This window comes from Orycteropus afer, unplaced genomic scaffold (genome assembly GCF_000298275.1).
Source record: "Orycteropus afer afer isolate SDZICR_OR568_19922 unplaced genomic scaffold, OryAfe1.0 scaffold00541, whole genome shotgun sequence".
NCBI classification, from domain to species: Eukaryota; Metazoa; Chordata; class Mammalia; order Tubulidentata; family Orycteropodidae; genus Orycteropus; species Orycteropus afer.
In genome coordinates, this window is record NW_006922128.1 from 964,261 (window position 1) to 965,367 (window position 1,107).

Sequence of the window (1,107 nt, forward strand, 5' to 3'; positions counted from 1 at the left end):
TTCCATGAACTTAGCTTCACCCTCAGGTGGGGTCGTGCATGGCTTGAGGCACTGGGGACCCATCTCACCTCAGGAACTTGGGGTTTGTGAGGATAGCTTGTCAGCAGGCTGGCTGTCAACACTGGCTGTGGGATTTGGCTCCCTGGTTACTCTGAGCATTCTGTACCATGGGGCTTCTGGGAGATTCCAAAACCGCACTGCCCTCCTTCCAGAGCCCCTTCACGCACAGCCTTGAGTGGGGGCGTCTGTGGGGCTCTGAGCAGTGTGTTACCCTCAGTGCCCTGCGCCCCACTCAGCAGGCACTGCCCTGACCATGTCTCTGCCCCGGCAGGTGCTTCCGCAGGGACATGTTAACAGTGAGTGTGTCTGTCTGCAGTCGGGTGTGGGATCTCCTTCCTCATGGGAGAGTCAGGGTGCTGGAGAGGGAGTGCAGGCTTGGTCTGAGGAGAGTGGAGAGAGGGTGCAGGTGGCTGTGGCCTGAAGCCCCCCTCCCCACGGGCAGTAAAGGAAGCTCAGTGGTACCAGGCACCTCTCGGGCCTCCCCAACCCACAGGCAGCAACCGTGGCCTGGTCGTGGCCTGGGCTTTGGGGTGATCTGGAAGGTCCTTGGGGCCCAGAGGTCTGTGTTCACCCGTTTTCTGAGAGCTCGGTGAGAACTGACCCTCCTCAGACTCAGTGTTCTCGTCCACGCCCCGGGTGAGCTCTGCGTGGGTCTCATCTTCCTGTCCGGCGTTCACTGAACCCTGCCCGTCTCCCGCTCAGGACTGCAGACGAGTGTGAAGAGTCTGTCTGGCGAGATCGCGGAGTTGAAGCAGCACCTCAGCCACTACGACAGGATCCAGGAGCTCACCCAGATGCTGCAGGAGAGCCACAGGTGCGCAGGGCCCAGCGCCGGCTGCGGGGCTTCACCCGGGGCGGCCCCGTCTGTCAGCTGCCGAGTCTTCCTGCAGCAGCGTTCCGAGATGGGGCCCGTGGGGGGGACCCGTGGGGGTGACGTGCCGGGGGGACCCGTGGGGGTGACCTGCCGGGTGGGATTCATGAGGGGGACCTGCCGGGGGGACCCCTGGGGGTGACCTGCCGGGTGTGGCCCGTGGGGGTAGCCTGACC

At 64.0% G+C, this 1,107-nt stretch overlaps 1 protein-coding gene across 1 annotated transcript in view; it reads left to right on the forward strand.

Annotated features, from left to right (window-relative positions):
• CEP72 (centrosomal protein 72) overlaps positions 1 to 1,073 on the forward strand; it is a 65,814-nt gene extending 64,741 nt beyond the window's left edge. Inside the window, exon 10 of the mRNA XM_007955807.1 lies at positions 763 to 1,073. Coding sequence (XP_007953998.1) covers positions 763 to 1,073 — 311 coding nt within the window. The remainder of the gene's footprint in view (positions 1 to 762) is intronic.
• Positions 1,074 to 1,107: the final 34 nt, after the last annotated feature.